This window comes from Eptatretus burgeri, chromosome 16, assembly GCF_056783735.1.
Source record: "Eptatretus burgeri isolate ZD-2024b chromosome 16, Ebu_testis_v1, whole genome shotgun sequence".
Classification (NCBI taxonomy): domain Eukaryota; kingdom Metazoa; phylum Chordata; class Myxini; order Myxiniformes; family Myxinidae; genus Eptatretus; species Eptatretus burgeri.
In genome coordinates, this window is record NC_140976.1 from 3,293,809 (window position 1) to 3,312,350 (window position 18,542).

At 47.8% G+C, this 18,542-nt stretch overlaps 1 protein-coding gene across 10 annotated transcripts in view; it reads right to left on the minus strand.

Moving 5' to 3' along the window:
* The window catches only part of LOC147010336 (transient receptor potential cation channel subfamily M member 4-like), a 582,375-nt gene that overhangs the window by 185,587 nt on the left and 378,246 nt on the right, over nt 1–18,542 (minus strand). For all 10 annotated transcript variants that reach the window (XR_015052249.1, XR_015052248.1, XM_085858968.1 and 7 more), the window contains 4 exons: nt 13,648–13,724; nt 12,567–12,714; nt 12,260–12,440; nt 11,084–11,250 (listed from right to left, as the gene is read on the minus strand). Coding sequence is in view for 8 of the 10 variants with exons in the window: in XM_085858968.1 (XP_085715094.1) it covers nt 11,084–11,250; nt 12,260–12,440; nt 12,567–12,714; nt 13,648–13,724 (573 nt within the window). In the remaining 2 variants the exon portion in view is untranslated. The remainder of the gene's footprint in view (nt 1–11,083; nt 11,251–12,259; nt 12,441–12,566; nt 12,715–13,647; nt 13,725–18,542) is intronic.

Sequence of the window (18,542 nt, forward strand, 5' to 3'; positions counted from 1 at the left end):
TCTCCGCCCCCTTCCCCCACGCCCGGCGTGACTCATGCCCTCGTGATCCATCCCCCGCTCAACCACGGGTGGGAGGGAGTTGTTGACATCATGAATCATGGGACGGGAGGGTTCTTCTTCCACATGCGGTGCTTCATCCACACACGGTGCTTCATCCACACACAGAGTGTTTCATCCACGCAGTGTTTCATACACACACGGCGTTTCATTCACACACGGCGTTTCAAACACACACGGCGTTTCATACACACACGGCGTTTCATTCACACACGGTGTTTCATACACACACGGCGTTTCTTACACACATGGCGTTTCATCCATAAACGGCGTTTCATCCACACAGGGCGTTTCATGCACGCACGGCGTTTCATCCACACTCGGCGTTTCATACACACACGGCGTTTCATCCACACACGGCGTTTCATCCACACACGGCGTTTCATCCACACACGGCGTTTCATACACACACGGCGCTTTATCCACACACGGCGTTTCATACACACACGGCGTTTCATACACACACGGTGCTTCATCCACACACGGTGCTTCATCCACACACGGTGCTTCATCCACACACAGTGTTTCATCCACCCACCGTGTTTCATCCACACACGGCGTTTCATACACACACGGTGCTTCATCCACACACGGTGCTTCATCCACCCACCGTGTTTCATCCACACACGGTGCTTCATCCACACACAGTGCTTCATCCACACCATGCGTGCTGGAAAGCACGCATTTCGGCACACTCGCACACACATTTTGACACCACACACACCGGAACAACCACGCTGGGAATTAGCACCACCACAAGGGGTCCCGGGGTTTCCATAACCCCCAAGCTCCGTGTGCACCCGTTCGCAACTCTCGCCCGTTCCACCTCACAAAGCTCGACCGGACCCACCTGGTCGTGATCTGCTTCAAGGGGGAATATTCCCTCCCCTCTTTCCTGAAGGAGGCTATCCAGCTGCTTGCACCGGGTCACGACACCTTCCCCGAGCTCCCCCCATGGTCTCTCGCTACCTCTGTGTGTGTGCGTGTTCATTTTTAGTATCTTCCACCCCGTTCAATTCATCCTCTCTCTCCTGTGTCTCTGTTTCCGTGACTATTTGCGTTTCCATCACCTTGTTCGTTTCCTTCGTCTCCACTATTATTTCAGCCGTCGTCACCTCGTGTCTCGTCTTGCACGTTTCGGTCTCCCCTTTTAATTTTTCCCTCTCCGTCACTGTCACTCTCTCTGCCGTTACGAGTCTCATCCAACATGTCTCTCGTATTATTTTATCCACCACCGCGGGGCCGACACAGTCCACACTCCCCCTCAGTTCGCTCGCTCCAGCACGTGGCATCGCCATTTTGAGCTCCACTGCCCGCGTTTTGCCACGTGCATGCGCCATTATGCCTCTTATGCCCAGACTTACTGCTTTTTGCCCTGCCTGGAGACTCAACCCCATGCGCTGCATTTCACCCCGCATTTCTTTCATTTCGTTTTTCCCCTCGAGTGCGTTTTCATCCATTTTTGCAAGCAATATTTATAATAGCTGGCCCATGTCAGGTGGCCCGGTGGCAGTCGCTTCGCCATTATCGGGCACGGATCCGCCGGGGACCGAGGAGGGATTTGGACGGAGGAGGGGAGGGGGTGTCATACACCACGGCCCCCGCCGCTGCGCCCATTGCGGACTCTGCATTTATTTGCGGGGAATAGTCAACCTGCAAAATGGGAGTGTCCTGCATGGTCATTTCGTCTTGAGCCATAGATTCTAACATTTCCAAATCCATTCCTAATCCCTCCTGCCCCTGCTCGCTTTGCCTGAACATTTTGCGTGCTGGGAATAAAATTTATAACGCTCGTCGTTTGGGGACACGGAGAGGGGGGGGGGTTGCTCCGTATACCCCTGATCCGACTCCGTGAATTTTGCTACGGAGGCGGAGGGTTCGTATCTCCACTCCTGAACACCAATTGTTACGGGCTGGGGGATCGGCCGCCAACCGACCGCTCTGAACGGAGCCGCAAGTCGAGTCGGCCCGACCGATCGCCCTGAAGATAGATCACCGCCCGGATAAGTCCGAGTCGACGAGTCCTTGTACAAGAACCGAAATACGCCAATGGGCAGATCACGTGGGGTAGGGTCGATTGCCAATCTTCAATGAACCTAAATACCCACGTGATCCAACTCCCGGGGTATTCCACCCTCGACGGAACTCGTGAGGAACAAACCACCGAGGCGAGTCTGTCCCGTGCGCGATTCCGAGCGGCGTAATCGCCGAGAACCGTCGGTCAAAATGTCCCCTTTTTATGGCAAACCAACGGCTTTCTCACTCCCAACACACGGAATGCTCAGTCAATGAAAGAATCGACGGGACAAGCTGGAAACATTTAACAATTGGGGTATTTATTAATAATAATGGGGAACTTGGGAAGCACGTAAGAGCAGAACTATACCGACTTTACGAAATGCAATACAATCATTTACAGCACACAAAGCACTTAACAATTTCCGACTTATGAGACAGGCCCACGGACACACGTACGCACACACACACAGACCGAAGAAATGGTGGCAGAGGCCTTCAATAACGAGCTCCAGCTCGGAAGACAGGTGAGCTGAAACCCAGAGCCCATCTCGAACTTCTCCACCTCGTGTGGTCCTCAAGTTGTTCAGACCCAGGCTCCAGCGAGAGCGAGCTGGATCCAATCGCCGTGAGCCGCGATCCTTCCCGAGCTCCCGCAAATCCTCCCACGCTTCTCAACACGTGCTGGTGAGACGAGACGCCGATCCTTCCTGTCGATGCACCGCTTCCCCGAGGAACCACCTCCAAGAAGAGGTCGATGAGTCGCACCAAGCCAGGAACCAAACGGAGAACAAAGAGCTCCACGAACCAAGAAGAAGAAGAAGAAGCCTCCACTCGCAGCTCTCCAAGAAGTCGACCGAGTCAAGCAAAAGCCAAAGGCCCACAGAACAACTCCTCTGCAGAAGCAAAAAGCTTCCGAAGGCCTCAACCCGAACCCAAGCCAAGCAGGACCCGACGGCCTGCTGAACGACTCCTATCCCATCAACTCCGAACACAGGACTCCGCACACGAACCAAGAAAGGATCTCCTCTTATCCTTCTCCACCCCTTCCTCCACACCCGACGTGACTCATGCCCTCGTGATCCATCCCCCGCTCAACCACGGGTAGGAGGGTGTTGTTGACATCATGAATCACGGGACGGCAGGGTTCTTCTTCCTCTTTGCAGAAGAGGGGGAGGGACGTCTCCATTGTTTCGTTCCCTAACTATTAAATCGATCCGCAGCTCATCTAATCGATTTCTGAACATTTAAACAATGGAAGTTGAGCTATCTTGGGAACAAGCACTTATCGACATAGCTGACGAAAGGAACCTGTATGTTGTGTGCAATCGAATTCCAAATTCGTAACAATATATGTATATATATATATATATATATATATATATATATATATATATATATATATATATATATATATATATATATGTGTGTGTGTATATATATATATATATATATATATATACATATATATATATATATATATATATATATATCTATATATATATATATATATATATATATATATATATATATATATATATATATATATATTGTTAAGGTTCGGGGGTGGGGGGGTTCTGACGATGGCGTCAATCACTGTCCGTAACCAGTTTGGGTTTTCTCACCCTACTCTCGACAGCCAAATGTTACAGATTCGGCGCCACCCGAACCACCGCCATCTCCGGGGTTATAACGCCGGCTGGTTCAGCACAGGCCTCGGGTCACGCGTCGCGAATCGCGATACCAATGTACCCCTGGACCTTACCAGTTGGGGAAATAGACTCCGGTTACAGACTGGTTTTGTCAGATACCGAGCGAATTCTGCCAGTTTGTAACCATTTTGGTTTTTATATCCAAATCGAGTGGATCGTTCCTCGGCACGGCACAAATTAATTCAAAGCGGCAACTTCATACGAATCAGCCACATTTATTATGGACATCGAGGAACACGACACAAGCAAAGCATTCACGACAATGTTATAATTAATCGAAAACCCGTTCTTAACTAGAGAGCTACGGATTACGGGTTTTGAAGGGGACCCTAACGAGATAAGCCTTAAACAACATGCAGACGAGACATGGACAGCATGCAGACAAGACACAGAGTACTTGGTGATGTTTCATGAATGAGAGGAAAGTGTCAAAGGCACGAATGTGGCTCGTGACAAGCCGATGTTTACGGATTCGAGCGCCCAAGCTCAAACACGCCGCGTGGCAAAATGGCGCTCGTCCATGTGCCGCAGCCCTCATGCACGCAGCCTAGGACGTTCAGACCCCGCGAGATCGACTGCACCAGACCGTCAGGTCGATGGTGGGTTTCAGCTGGTTTCTCATAAGGTCCAGCATACAAGTCCAGGCCTGGCCTGTTCACCAGACCAGGCCAAATCGAGGTGTTGGGCTCTGCAGGCTGGGTCCATGGGATTCCAGGACGTCGTCGAGCTGTGAGGTGAGTAGGGACAGTCAGAGGCTCCGTCACTGGACTCCGGATGAACCTGTCGATGTGCTCCTCACGAAAGCCGATCGCGCCCCACCTCCGCACTCAGTTTCACCACTGCCGATCGCAGACTCGTCGCATTCAGCTTCAGCTCCTCTCCCGGCAGATTCACACTGCCTTTTCCTTTGCTCGCTCGCCTCGAAGCCCACTGCAGTTTTACTTCTTCAGTTTCACTTCTCCTTTTCGGCCCTCGCTCGCCTCAAAGCCGACTAATGACTCACACACAGCCAGCCCTATTTAGGCGATCGCGCCTCACCGGCACTCAGTTTCACCACCGCCTTCCCCGGCGTTCCTGCAGTCTTTTCCTTCACTCGCTCGCCTCAAAACTGACTGGCTCCTCCCTTCAGTTTCACTTCCTTCTCTAGGCCACTCCCCCTCTCAGTGCTGGGCGGGGACTATTGTCCGGAGAGAGGAAGGAAAAAGAAGAACCTCTCGGTCCCCCACCAATATACCAACGATGAACAGCTTCTGACACCTCCTGACACACATGTCGCGTCCATTTACCAAACAACCTGGCTAAACATGCATTTAATGGGGGATCTGGGCTAATCCTATATTTAATAACAGACGAAGGGCCATTTCCGCAACAATATATGTGTATATATATATATATATATATATATATATATATATATATATATATATATATATATATATATATATGTATATATGTATATATATGTATATATGTATATATATATATATATATATAATATATGTTAGAGTGGTCCATGATCAATATGAAAAATATAAAGTTGTCTGAATGTTCCCTCCACATGGCTTGTTTTTGTTCACTATGATATACTTATTTTCCTGTGAATTGTTGTGGTCCTACGATAACGTTTCGCAGTCGCTCAAAGATGAGGCTTTTTGGCTGATGAGTGAAATTTGCATCATTTTGAGATGGATTGTTGGTACTCCTGTTTGCCCCCCCCCCCTGCCAAACCAGCGGCGTAGTGGTGCTTCTGTTACAGCGATAGAAGGGGGTGGCAGCACGAGTGGGAACGGTGAGGGTGGTTGGTTTTAGACTCGCGTGTCTTGAGCAGCCGCACTCTTCAATAATATATTGTGCTGATCATGTCATATTTTTGGTCCATCGTTTCTTTGGCTTAGGTTAAGTGATGGTGTTGAAGCTCGGAGTCCATTCTTCTTCTGAAAGCTGGCTACTGGGAGCATCGATATCACAGCTTTCTGCCGGAAGATTGCCACGTAGACTGGATGTTCTCCACCTCTTACAATTCCATCATGTTACCGAGAACAAGACTCTTGCTGAGAGCTATAGAATCACGTGTTATGAAGTGATTGAGGTGTGGAATAGAGCTAGATTGCTCACGCAATGTCCGTATGCATGCGTACGTAAGCTGAAAAAGCTCCAGGAGAGATATCTAAAACTAAAGAAAAATCGCAAAAGGGACAACGACACTGGTGAAATGAACAATGATCTATTTCTCTCAGACCTGGAGGAGTTATTCGACGTAGCGACAGCCAATGCATTGTCGGAAATAGTGATCAGTGCCGACCGTGACTTCCTGGAGCATCAGCGAGAGAGTGCGTTCTCTCGTAGCATGGCTGGAGCTGATTTAGTCACCTACTCTAAAGAGGAAAATAAACGAAAAAGAGACGAAAATGAAGACTTAGCTCGGCAACGTTACGCGAAAAGGGAAAGCCGCAAGCTGAAGGTAACTGAAAGCGAACCGCTATCGTCTACGTCAGGTGAATCTGAATCTGAAAGTCTGGAGGATGAATATATAGCTCCCTCAACGTCATCAGAGACCCCTGGCTGCAGTAAAACAGAAGCTCATTGGGCTACTTCATCCAATCCCAAACCAAAGAACATTTTCCGATCTCCAGATGTTGTAGCAGCGCTGGATCGCGTGAACTTGCCAGATCACGGGGCTGTGTTCGTGGCCGGAGCTGTCGCCAAGACCCTCGGTCATGATATCGGAGACATCACCCTATCTTGGAGCTCTGTACGACGTTCTCGTATGGAGGGACGTAGAGAAGCAGCTGCCGCCGAGGAAGACGACTTCTCCCTGAAAGGACCTCTTTTACTCCACTGGGATGGTAACATGCATGCACGAACATGCATGGCCTGAGCCTCAAGAAACCCGTTCCATCAGCGGGGCCGTGCGCGTTACCAACAAGACTGCCTCTCCAATACTGATCGAACATGTCTGCCAGGCAAGGGTGATCGTTTTTACCAGAGACGCATGCGGAGATTGCATTCCTACAAGTGTAACTATCATGTCAGCTGCTGCTCCTCCGTTTTCATCCAGCGATTCCGTCGATCCTGATAACTACCTATCAACTGAATTGCACGATCAGTTCCACCAAATCAACAAGGCTCATGACAACGTGTTTAATCCCCAAATTTCCAAATATAACGGAGCTCGCGGCAAGATTGAGGCCTTTGTAAACATGGGTCCAACGTTACCTCCACAGAGGAAGTGGAGACTCCCTCAATATAACAAGAGTAATTTAGACAAACTGCAAGAGAAGTTTGATGAACTGGAAGCTGCAGGCATTGTGGCTAAGCCCGAACACATCAACGTTCGTGTAGAGTATTTAAACCCTTCCTTCCTTATCAAGAAGCCAAGTGGAGGGAGTAGCCTCGTCACATCCTCTGGTGAGGTAGCACAATACAGTAAACCCCAACCCTCCCTGATGCCCAATGTTGACATCATGCTGCGACAGAGTGCAAGATGGCAGTGTATCATCACCACTGATCTTGTAAAGGCCTTCTACGAAATCCCACTATCTCATGACTCCATGAAGTACTGTGGTGTTGCTACTCCTTATAAAGGAATCCGTGTCTACACGAGGTCGGCGATGGGAATGCTCGGCTCTGAGACTTGCTGAGAAGAGCTCATGTCTCAGGTCTTGGTGGAGCTTATATGCAGGAAGGCTGTGTAACCAAGATGGCTGATGATCTCTACATAGGTGGCGATACACCTGAAAATGCACTTAACAACAGGTGCCAAGTCTTGGTCGCATTGTGAAAGAACAACTTATGTCTTTCAGCGGTAAAGGCTATTATTTGCCCAAGGTCAACCACAGTGCTGGGATGGACATGGCATAACGTAACATTGAGCGCAAGCCCCCACAAGGTTGCTAGCCTCTCCGCAGTGGAGCCCCCCTCAACTGTTCGGGCTTTGCGGTCATTTGTGGGAGCATACAAAGTTCTCAGCCGAGTCTGACATGGCTATGCTGACCTGCTTGACCCTCTGGACATGGCTACCGTGGTCAAAGCTTCATGTGAGAAGATAGTGTGGTCTGATGAGTTACGTCATGCCTTCAAATCTGCTCAGAATATGCGTTGAAGAATTGCAAGACTGTTGTTATAGCTAGACCTGATGATGTGCTGTGGATTGTCACTGATGGATCTGTCAAGAACAAAGGAATTGCAGCTTCATTGTATGCGCACAGAGATGGCATCTTGCGTCTAGCGGGGTTCATCAATGCGAAACTCCGAAAGCACCAGGTCACATGGCTGCCTTGTGAGGTAGAAGCCCTGTGTATTGGAGCAGCCATCTGACATTTCGCACCTTTCATCGTCCAGTCTCACCACAGTGCCCAAGTGTTAACAGATAGTCGCCCCTGTGTTCAAGGGTGCAACAAGCTTATGTGCGGCGAATTCTCATCCAGTTCCAGAGTAACTTCATTCTTGTCCAATGCCAGCCGTTACTGTGTGCAGGTTAGGCATATTGATGGTATCGCCAACTTGCCGTCTGATTTTGGGAGTCGCAACCCCCGAGAGTCTCTCAACGCAAACTGTCAAGTATGCAAGTTTATTGAAGAAATGGAGGTTTCCATCGTGCGCAGTGTCTCTGAAGGTGAAGTACTGGAGGGCACAGCCAGAATGCCATTTACGAGCCGCGTTGTTTGGCATGCTAAACAATTGGAGTGCCCTGACCTCAGACGCACCCATTCTCACCTAATCCAAGGTTCTTGCCCAGCTTGAAAATTGACAAAGGTGGGGGACATCAAGAGGTACCTCAGAGTCGTGACTGTGGCTAACGATGGCCTCCCAGTCGTCAGAGATAATCAACCGTTCAAGCCCCCTCGTGAACGGATCGTGATCCCCCGCTCAGTGGTTGATGGACTATTGACCGCTTTACACATCAGGTTCAACCAACCATCGAAACAACAAATTAAGCGTGCCTTCAACAGGTATTTTTTTTGTCTTAAACATTGAAAGGACCACTGATTCCATCTCCTCGTCATGTCACCATTGCCAGTCGATAAGGTCATTGCCTGTGCATCCACATCCTCAGTCATCAACGGAGCCACCGACTGTTGTCGGGGCATCATACGCCGCAGATGTAATGTGCAGGTATCGTCAGCATATCTCCGTCCTCCGAGAGACAGTGTCCTCTCACACATCGACGAAGCTTATTGATAGCGAAAGACAAGACCAGTTATGCAATGCCATCCTTACAATGTGTGCAGAGCTACGCCTCCTGGGAGATATCCCCTTTACCATACGGGTCGACCTCGCACCCAGATTTGTCGCCTTGGTTAACAATCCTACAATGAAAAGACACGGCATCCACTTTCAGGTCGTTCAAACCAAAAACTGTAACAAAAATCTGGTGGCCGAATGAGCTAATGAAGAGCTTGGCTTAGAATGCTCATGTGTGTCCCAAGAGGGTGGCCCTTTATCTGAAGTTACCTTAGCATTGGCAACAGGCAACATGAATCAGCGTATACGCAGAGACGGCTTCTCCGCTAGAGAGGTCTGGACACAACGAGACCAACTCACTGGTGAGCAGTTACCGATGTCAGACAGCTAATTTTCAATCAGAATATTAGCAGGAAGGAAAAACATTCCCCAAGCACTCTGGCGAAATCTCGCAGCCATTCCACCACAACTGCAACTCCCCATTTCTGCATTGGTGACCTCGTTTTCCTCAAGGATGACAGAGCAAAGCTCATGACAAGTATATGGTGACACCGATTTCTCGTGACGATGGATGGTGCCAACTCAGAAAGTTCACACCTTCGCAGCAAAACCTACGACGTTCGAGTATGTGACTGCTATCTTGTTGCGCCTACAATAGTGGGTCAGACCCAGTATGGCCCTGTTAGAGGCCAAGAATCAACTTCAGGTTCCGAGTCCGATTCTGAGCTGACCTCGCCCCACCATCTTTCACCGGTCACACCTGGCTCCATTGTGCCCAGCCAAGGGACCATTTCATAACAAGAACTCTCATGAGATACAACGGGTCATGCCCTATCGGAATCGATTATGCTACCCACACCACCAGAGGCTATTATCAGGCCACCAGACACACACGCTGGCATTTCGTCTGCTGAACCGGTCAGTTCGAAGAAGTCTTACTCTCCACCTTCAACGAGGAGGTCTTTCCGCTCACGCCGCCCTCCTGCGTGGCTGTGCAGTGATTAGTGGATCATGGAGACGAACGGAAGACCAAGAAAACTTTCGTGCTAACAATTTTGTGTCACTCCAACAACCACATTGCATATATGTAGTCTCTATCTCAACATACAGTTCCTTGCAAAATCGTTATACTATGTTCGTGATTTTTTCATTCGTAGTTGAGACTTACAAGTTTCATTTGTAGTCCATATTCATGTTCTTTCAGAAACCAGAAGGAAGACCCAAGAGGCAATTACGCCATTAATGTTGTTGTTGTTGTTGTTGTTGTTGTTGTTGTTGTTGTTGTTGTTGTTGTTGTGGTTTTATCATGTACGGCTCCACGCACGTGCGTGAGTCATTATCCCGGCCGGTATGGCAGCGTGTCAAGGCTTGAATAAAAGCCTTCGTTAGAGAACCTGATCTACCGACCTTATTGGCGTTAGTGTTTTGTTTGCACCGTAATAGTTTATACGGTGTCAGTAGGAGTTTGCAACTTCCTAACGGTGTGCAAGTGCTGTGTTGGGAGAAGAATGAAGTTCAAGACACCCGTATTGAGATCTTTGCTCATGATTATGCTGAGGCATCTCCAGAGAGGAACTGCACAGGATGGGTCTCAGAGGATGTTGTTAAGCCCAGTAATGGAAATGGATGAGAGAATGAGGTGATGTTGGGCAGTCAAACATGATTGAAGTCCCCATGATGTTCTTGATGAAATGGGAAGGTCAGGCCGATTATCATGGCCTCCATTGATGCTTTCGCACATTTTTGACAATACTTGAGGGACTCGGACGTGGGTGCTTACAACTCGTAGATGCGTCTTCAATGGCCAGACATGTTGTGGTAGTAACACAGTGCTGTAAGGAGGGCAGGTGAGCCCAAGTGGTGGATCCAGAGAACAGTCATCCAGCTGACCAGCTGACAAGTAAAGTGATCTACATTACAAGTTGGGATACGATATCTTGCATTCAACAACAACTATAAACAAAACGTAACTTTCACGTCAACAACCATTGTACAAACATTAAATACAATACCAACGTGCTTGTGATGGGCTGTTTAACAGTTTGTATCGAGTGTGGTATTTATCGCAATACACTGTGGCATTGAGTGCAACTTATTGCATGTGATACACGTACCTTTAACATCTGCTTTCTATCCGAGTAACATATTTCACCCCAAGAGGCAAACCCAAGGGTGACCACTTTTGACTGTTGAGATCTTCTGCAAATCTCGTAATCTCGTACCGCCTCTCCCACCACCTTGGTCACTCTACAGTTGATTCCATCAGTTATGATCCATACTCCTGAAAAAACAAAACAGGTTTTTTTCCAGTCACATAACATACCACAGACTCCTTCATAATTCCTCATACCCATCTAAAGAGACATTCTCTGACACACTGGCTCAACTGGCAAAGGGTGATCTTCATGGGTCATGTAATCCCATGAGATTTGATCCACAAAAGGGCAAAAAAAAAATGGGATGAAAGCCGAATACTTAGATTCTGCTCTCACGTGGACATACATGACACAGGGAATGTTGTTTACTCCAAAGAACACTTGTGCTTGAATGTATCAATAAAAACATAGGGGCACCACCCCTCGGCACTCACCTGGTAGTTGCTGGATAAGATAACCAGGGAACCACTGGTAGGCATGGATGATCCACAAAATGTGGAATGGACAAGAAAGTAAATACCTGCGGTTGTTTTTTAATGCCGTGAACAAAGTTTGGTACATCACGGGTGATGAAGGTTGAGGTCAAGTTTCATCGGAATTGTGTGCGTAGTTTCGGAGAAGAAAGAAAATACATATTTTGGGGAACAACCCCTACCCCACTCCGCACTTTGGTACATCACGGGTGATGAAGGTTGAGGTAAAGTTTCATCGGAATCGTTCATGTAATTTCCATGAAGAATTTGCAAGTATTTCGGATGCATGACATGCCATCACATAAGGTCTCCGGAACTACGTTCCAGGTGAGCTAAACCCGATTATAAGGTTTTAAAGACAATAAATGAAAAACGTTAGAACGGTGAAGCAGCTGAGGTTAAAAATGAAAATGGATGGAAGGGATTTAATCCTTTGGTTTGTTGTAGATGTGGATGGACTGTAAGTATCGCCTGGATGAGACATTAGCACACTCGCTTCTGAACTGTGTAGCCTGGGTTTGAATCTCGACCAAGCTACAAACCATCATTCTGGTGATTACCAGGTTCGAGTCTCGACCCATCTATAAACTGTCACTCTGCTGTGTACCTTTTTAATTTTGTTTGACATTACCTGTGCATGTCACAGGTTTATAGAACACACCTGTATTTTGAGCAGTTTTCATTAGCCCTCGTTTGAAGACCTCCTTGAGAGTACGTTTCATCTCAATGCCTGAAGTTCCTCCGGTCACCGAAATGACCAAGTTTGGCTTTCCCCGCTTCCAATCCTCGGTGACGAAGTCATACAACGCAGCAGGACATGTGTCATTCTTTACACGTATGAACTGTGGGTGGAGGGGGGGAGTAGTTGGACAAACAGAACGTGTCATGACAAGAAACACAAGTCTAATGAGTCCCAATCGTTTCACATTTTGGCCTGAATCATCACCTGGTGCAAAGCGTTCACCTACTTGAGCATTTTTGTGGGACTTGAAATTGGATCGGCTTGGCTTGAGGCTTGAAACATTGAAGTCAATATTTCCAATGAGTGTATCCTTTTCGTTTTGGACTGTGTGTTCTTGTTGGTTTTGGACCTCACAGTATTCACATGCAGACGACCTGTGAAAGTGTAAAAAAAGAGAGAAAAAGAGATGATACAGCAAGAATTTAAGGAAGAAGAAGAAGAAGAAGAAGAAGAAGAAGAGGAAGAAGAAGAAGAAGAAGAAGAAGAAGAAGAAGAAGAAGAAGAAGAAGAAGAAGAAGAAGAAAAAGAACAAGAAGAAGAAGAAGAAGAAGAAGAAGAAGAAGAAGAAGAAGAAGAAGAAGAAGAAGAAGAAGAAGAAGAAGAAGAAGAAGAAGAAGAAGAAGAAGAAGAAAAAGAAGAAGAAGAAGAAGAAGAGAAGAAGAAGAAGAGAAGAAGAAGAAGAAGAAGTAGAAGAAGAAGAAGAAGAAGATTGCAGTCACAATTTGCTAAATGGAACACTCTTCAGATTGGCTTTTCAACTTTGGACCTTTTTCTTTTAAAACTCGCACAGCCTCATTTATATACAAAATTGAGACTCATGGAAGAATGAGGAAATGGAGGGAAAGAAGGGAATGTATGGTGACAATGGGGCCCACAGTGAGACACAAGCAAGGGGAGGAACGAACAACAAACGAGGAGAGTGAGAATGGGAGGAAACCTGCAAGAAAGAGTGTTGGGTTGGAAAGGGTTACTGGGGATAGAAAAGATAACTGGTAGGATGTGGGGGGTGCTGGAGCGATGCACCACTTGCTTGAAGCTCTGCAGAGAAAAGTGGGTTTGAAGGCAATTCCACAAATGGGGGGAAAAGGAACAAGAAAGGACAGGTGTGGGGAGAACCTGGACTTTGGGGGGTGCAGTTTTTGGGAGTTTAACCAGGAGGCGAGGCTATGCAGCAGCTGTAGCACACCACCCTGTACCTAAAGACAAATTTAGATCGCACAGGGTACCAGCACACAATTACCTCCTCTTTTCAAAAGGTACCAGGGAATCTTTTCCATGATCAACAGCAGTGAAAGAATAAAACTTACGATGCCATTTCAGATTGAATGTCAGAACATTCTCTCTCCATTATTGCCTTTCTGGAGATCCAATTCCTCAGAAAAACCTGGAACACATTGCAAAGCGGTTCATGAAGCGGTTGATACGGAACAACTGGTCTTGCTAAAGGAACACACCCCAGGAGTCCAGCAGTAGCGACGAAGTGTGATGGAGGAAGAAAAGTTGGTGTGCTGGAGGGAGAGAGTAAGGATGTGATGGAGGGAGAGAGGGAGGAGGATGTGATGGAGGGAGTTTGGGTGTGCTGGAGGGAGTTTGGGTGTGTTGGAGGGAGGGAGGATGTGTTGGAGGGAGGGAGGTTTTGTTGTGATGGAGGGAGTTTGGGTGTGTTCGAGGGAGGTTGGGTATGATGGAGGGAGTTTGGGTGTGTTCGAGGGAGGTTGGGTGTGTTTGAGGGATGTTGGGTATGATGGAGGGAGTTTGGGTGTGTTCGAGGGAGGTTGGGTATGATGGAGGGAGTTTGGGTGTGTTCGAGGGAGGTTGGGTATGATGGAGGGAGGTTGGGTGTGATGGAGGGAGTTTGGGTGTGCTGGAGGGAGTTTGGGTGTGCTGGAGGGAGTTTGGGTGTGTTGGAGGGAGGGAGAATGTGTTGGAGGGAGGTTTAGTTGTGATGGAGGGAGTTTGGGTGTGCTGGAGGGAGTTTGGGTGTGTTGGAGGGAGGGAGGATGTGTTGGAGGGAGGGAGGTTTTGTTGTGATGGAGGGAGTTTGGGTGTGTTCGAGGGAGGTTGGGTATGATGGAGGGAGTTTGGGTGTGTTCGAGGGAGGTTGGGTGTGATGGAGGGAGGTTGGGTGTGTTTGAGGGAGGTTGGGTGTGATGGAGGGAGGTTGGGTGTGTTCGAGGGAGGTTGGGTATGATGGAGGGAGTGTGGGTGTGTTCGAGGGAGGGTGGGTATGATGGAGGGAGTTTGGGTGTGTTCGAGGGAGGTTGGGTGTGAGGGAGGGAGTTTGGGTGTGCTGGAGGGAGTTTGGGTGTGCTGGAGGGAGTTTGGGTGTGTTGGAGGGAGGGAGAATGTGTTGGAGGGAGGTTTAGTTGTGATGGAGGGAGTTTGGGTGTGCTGGAGGGATTTTGGGTGTGCTGGAGGGAGTTTGGGTGTGTTGGAGGGAGGGAGGATGTGTTGGAGGGAGGGAGGATGTGTTGGAGGGAGGGAGGTTTTGTTGTGATGGAGGGAGTTTGGGTGTGTTCGAGAGAAGTTGGGTATGAGGGAGGGGGTCTGGGTGTGGTCGAGGGAGGTTGGGTGTGTTCGCGGGATGTTGGGTATGATGGAGGGAGTTTGGGTGTGTTCGAGGGAGGTTGGGTATGATGGAGGGAGTGTGGGTGTGTTCGAGGGAGGTTGGGTTTGATGGAGGGAGTTTGGGTGTGTGCGAGGGGGGTTGGGTGTGATGGAGGCAGTTTGGGTGTGCTGGAGGGGGTTTGGGCGTGCTGGAGGGAGTTTGGGTGTGTTGGAGGGACGGAGAACGTGCTGGCGGGAGGTTTAGTTGTGATGGAGGGAGTTTGGGTGTGCTGGAGGGATTTTGGGTGTGCTGGAGGGAGTTTGGGTGTGTTGGAGGGAGGGAGGATGTGTTGGAGGGAGGGAGGATGTGTTGGAGGGAGGGAGGTTTTGTTGTGATGGAGGGAGTTTGGGTGTGTTCGAGGGAGGTTGGGTATGATGGAGGGAGTTTGGGTGTGTTCGAGGGAGGGTGGGTGTGTTCGAGGGATGTTGGGTATGATGGAGGGAGTTTGGGTGTGTTCGAGGGAGGTTGGGTATGATGGAGGGAGTTTGGGTGTGTTCGAGGGAGGTTGGGTATGATGGAGGGAGGTTGGGTGTGATGGAGGGAGTTTGGGTGTGCTGGAGGGAGTTTGGGTGTGCTGGAGGGAGTTTGGGTGTGTTGGAGGGAGGGAGAATGTGTTGGAGGGAGGTTTAGTTGTGATGGAGGAAGTTTGGGTGTGCTGGAGGGAGTTGGGGTGTTTTGAAGGGAGGGAGGATGTGTTGGAGGGAGGGAGGTTTTGTTGTGATGGAGGGAGTTTGGGTGTGTTCGAGGGAGGTTGGGTATGATGGAGCGAGTTTGGGTGTGTTCGAGGGAGGTTGGGTGTGATGGAGGGAGGTTGGGTGTGTTCGAGGGAGCTTGGGTGTGATGGAGGGAGCTTGGGTGTGTTCGAGGGAGGTTCGGTATGATGCAGGGAGTTTGGGTGTGTTCGAGGGAGGTTGGGTATTATGGAGGGAGTTTGGGTGTGTTCGAGGGAGGTTGGGTATGATGGAGGGAGTTTGGGTGTGCTGGAGGGAGTTTGGGTGTGTTGGAGGGAGGGAGAATGTGTTGGAGGGAGGTTTAGTTGTGATGGAGGGAGTTTGGGTGTGTTGGAGGGAGTTTGGGTGTGTTGGAGGGAGGTTGGTGTGATGAAGCCGTGCCAGAGAATACTCGAGTTTGGTGAACTCAGTTTGAGTGAAAACTATCGTAATTGGAGAACACATCATCACATGACCACAAGGCGCTATTTCGATTGGAGGATACGTCAACACATGACCACAAGGCGCCATTTTGATTGGAGGATATGTCATCACATGACCACAAGGCCCCATTTTGTTTCCCATCTTCGCTGAGTGAAGCACGATAAATTTGTGTGCATTTGTGTAACATGGGGCTCTCCACTTCAAGTGAAACAGACAGCAACTAGAGGGGGAGCACTCGGGAGAGTGCAAAACCTCCGCCGCCAATACTGCTGGGTCACTCAAGTGAACCTTATATCTTATTCATTAAATATGATGTCAACAGTGCTGACAGTTATAGTTCTTTTCTCCAACATTTTTTTTTTGGGGGGGGGTGGAAATCACTTAAAACCTGAAAAAAATGCAAAAAAAAATTTCGAAGTTTTGGTGAAAAAAAAGTTGCAAACATTTTTTTTCTCAAACAATTTTTTTTTTTGGGGGGGGGGGTTGGAAATCACTTAAAACATGTAGAAATGCAAAAAAATTTTCCCTTTTTTGGGGGGACGGTGACTTTTTTTTTGGGGGGGGGGTTGGAAATCACTTAAAATATGTGGAAATGCAAAAAAAAAAAGTTTTCTCTAACAATTTTTTGGGGGGTTGGAAATCACTTAAAACATGTAGAAATGCAAAAAAAAATTTCTCTTACAATTTTTTTTGAGGGGGGGGGGTAATTTTTTGTGGGGGGGGTTGGAAATCACTTAAAACATGTTGAAATGCAAAAAAAAAATTATCTATTTTTTGGGGGGGGGGGGTTGGAAATCACTTAAAACATGTAGAAATGCAAAAATGTTTTTTTTTTCTCGAGCAATTTTTTTTTGGGGGGGGGGGGTGACCAAGTCCAAAAATTAATGGCATGATCCTTGGACCATACCTAACCCCCGCACCAAGTTTCGTCGAAATCCGTCGAGGAGTTTTTCCGTAATACTGTTCACGAACAAACAAACAAACAGAAAGGGGTGAAAACAGTAACCTCCATCCATCTTCGAAGATGGACGGAGGTGAATGAAATTTGATTGACTGTGTTTATTACCCTCAGAGCTTGCTTGTTCACCACACCCTGTGCTATTCTGGTTACGGTCACAAACCACTGCGATAACTTAACCAGCACAACGACTTGTCTAACCACCAGTTTACCGAGCCAATACAGCGTCAAAAACAGCTTGGTTATCTGCAGAGGACAATGGTGTCACCTGGATGGCACATCAGGCTGTAAACCATCCTGAGCATGGAGGAATGATGTCTGAACCATGTCATTCAAGCACAACTGTAACAACTGGACCCCCAGTACGTACAATTACCACCAGTCATGAAAGCAATCATCCTCTGATACAATCTGATGAGTGTTCGTGGGCCGACGGTGCAACTAGAACCGGCAAATTATCTTAGAGTTAGAAAACAAAGCTTCACCACGAATGGTTCGAGACCGCAAGGAAACCCGAGAGATCTCTCCATCCGCGTGGTCACGTCAGTCAGTAGAGTCTATCTGCAGGAGACCATGCATACATCCCTGACGCGGTGCACATCTCAATGATGACCACTCGCACAAAATAGCTTCCTTCTTGTCATGCCGTTTTCCCAATGGTGAGCACCGGAAGTACAAACGCATGCTAAATAGCACCCTCTGCGTCGTGAACAATTACAACATCTGGTACAAGGAGGAAAATAAATAATTTACAGAATATAAACAACAACAAAAACAACAATGTGAGTTAGGCACCCTTAAAATGACTGGGACTATTCTTCACATGGCCACCTCCAGGTGGACTCTCAGTCACATTTACATCTTGTCATCATTATAATTTTTTATTCTGAAGTCAGTTTTGGGGTGTAAAAGATAAAATGCTGTTGAGCATGGGGCAGTTCTAATCGATCAGACAAAGGAAAGCGGATGCCTCTTTATCGTCGTGATCCAGAAAGGAGGAAAATATGATGGAGTAAAAGTTTGTTGCACGGATTGGAGAGACGACGACGACGACGACGACTCATTTCTGATTGTGGTGTTGAGAATAATTACATTGCTGTTAAAACGAGCGAAATAAAATCAGGACAAATAAGTAAAAAATAACTAAAATCACAGTGAGAGAAAGGGATTCCCTTTTATCGGTTCCATTGAAGGTATTTACTTCATATTTGTTACCTCCACCACCGAAGGGAGATGGAAGTTATGTTTTCACCTCTGTCTGTCTGTTTGTTTGTTTGTGAACAAAATATCTCAAAATGTTATGGATGGAGTCGGATGAAACTTGGTGGACGAGTTGGTTAGGTGACAAGCTTATTAGATTTTAGTTCAGGTCTGAATCCAGATCCGATCTATCAGCAGGATACAAAACGTAAAGTAATCAGCTTGGCGGAGGTATGCTCTCTACGAGTGAGATTCTCGTTTTAACTGCTCTTTCCGCCCACA